The sequence below is a fragment of the Octopus bimaculoides genome, chromosome 11, assembly GCF_001194135.2.
Source record: "Octopus bimaculoides isolate UCB-OBI-ISO-001 chromosome 11, ASM119413v2, whole genome shotgun sequence".
Taxonomy (NCBI): Eukaryota; Metazoa; Mollusca; class Cephalopoda; order Octopoda; family Octopodidae; genus Octopus; species Octopus bimaculoides.
In genome coordinates, this window is record NC_068991.1 from 63826853 (window position 1) to 63828832 (window position 1980).

The 1980-nt window shown below is 34.5% G+C and overlaps 1 protein-coding gene across 1 annotated transcript in view; it reads right to left on the bottom strand.

The window, feature by feature from the left end:
• The window catches only part of LOC106883841 (calmodulin), a 10241-nt gene extending 8582 nt beyond the window's left edge, over nucleotides 1-1659 (bottom strand). The window contains exon 1 of the mRNA XM_014934979.2: nucleotides 1483-1659. Coding sequence (XP_014790465.1) covers nucleotides 1483-1552 — 70 coding nt within the window. The 5' untranslated portion in view covers nucleotides 1553-1659. The remainder of the gene's footprint in view (nucleotides 1-1482) is intronic.
• Nucleotides 1660-1980: the final 321 nt, after the last annotated feature.

Below are 1980 nucleotides of genomic sequence, written 5' to 3' on the forward strand. Positions count from 1 at the left end.
ATATGTGTATGTTTGTATGTGCGAAAGTATGTATGCATAAGTGGTTATGAAGCTCTGATTCTAACACAGTGGAATCATTTTCAGTATCATCGTACAGTGCCTTTTGAGAATGTTTGCTATTATCGCCCTGGGCCGACCAATGCCTGGTGAGATAATTTGGTAGACAGAAAATGTATGGAAGTGCGTCTTGTATGTATGTATGTATGTATGTATGTATTTGTGTATGTGTGTGTGTGTGTGTTGTGTGTGTGTGTGTGCGTGTGTGTGTGTGTATATAGTGGAAATTTATAGAAAAATCAAAAGACGAAGATAGGTTTAGGAACAAGCAAGTGTATTAGATTGACGCTCGGAATAAATGGAAAGATGTTTTTAAGTTTCGAGCCTACGCACTTCGACAGAAAAGAATAAGTGAGAGAATGAAAAAAAAAATAAAACGTGTAGAGTTCAGTGGTCCAACATAGCGAATATGTGTATATATATACATATATACATACATACATATATTAAATAAGAGCGCAAATAAGTTAAAGGTTCCGTAAAGATGTTTCAGACACATTTCTTTTTATAAATAATTCGACTAAATCATGAAGAAAGCGGGTTTTTTTAACGATATAATCAAATTATTCTTGAATAAAAATGCGTTTGAAACAGCTGTAGTGAACTTTTAACTCATTTCTGTTCTTATTTTATGTAAACATCATTCCTCGAACCTTCCCTATGTTAAGTCTGGAACTTACATTGGGTCGTGAAATTGCATGCTAGTGTGCATGAGTGTATAATTTCATGTACATGTAAATGTATACGTATGTGTATGTGTGTGTGTGTTTATGTGTGTATGCATTTGTTTGTGTGTATGTACATATTTCTGTAAGTGTACGAATATGTCTCTATATGCATGGGCAGGTAGGGGTTTTGTTTGTGTATGGTATATACACTGATGTGAAGATCTCGAACCTCGTTTGGGATCCTTAATATTAAAATACCTTGATTTAAATGAATACTACAAATAATTAGTTACACACACACAAGCACATACACACAGGAACACACGCACACACATTCACAGACAAACACATGCAACAAACACACAAACACACTCACACACGCACGCATATTTGATATGTCCTTACTCCTAACTAGTGTTGGTTAGTTTTACGTTCACGTAACTTAGCGGTTTGGCAAAAAATAATGGTAGAATAAGTAATAGACTTAAATTTAAAAATGTAGAAAACCTGGGTCGATTCGTTCAACTAAACCCTTCAGAATGGTGCTCCAGCATGGCTGCAGTCCAATGACTAACAAGTAAACGGTAAGAGATACAAGATATAATTGTAGTCGGTACTTGTCACATTATATCGTGATTATATTTGTAAGTTACATAATACTGCACTGTATAGTTTTTGTTTTCGTTACTTCGGTGTAGTCTCTCATATCGAATTAAATGCTATTCTGTTGAAAGGATAGAATGCAGCGAAATCTTACCATCTCCATCTACCTCATTAATCATGTCTTCAAGTTCCTGTTGAGACGGATTCTGTCCAAGAGATCGCATAACAGTTCCAAGTTCTTTGCAACTGATGGTGCCATCACCGTCTTTGTCAAACAATGAGAAGGCCTCTTTGAATTCTACAAAAGATTAAAAAAAAAATGAAATAGAAAAGCAAAATTATAAGAGGAAAAACGATAATGTTTCAATAGATTTAGAATAGAGGAAAACTGACTATAAAAATCAATGAAACAATTCAAGTGATTTATTTCAAATTTTAACGCTCACGCTTCTACAGACAGACACACATACTTATATATGCATGTAATTATTCTCCACTAGTTAACAATTTTACATCGCAATCATGAGGCTTCGGGTTCGATCGTACACACACATTGTGGCTCCTTGAACTAGTGCTTTTTGTCATAATCCTACTTAGACCCAAACTGTGTAAATGAATTGGGGTACATGATCTTTAGGTTTAATTTATATGA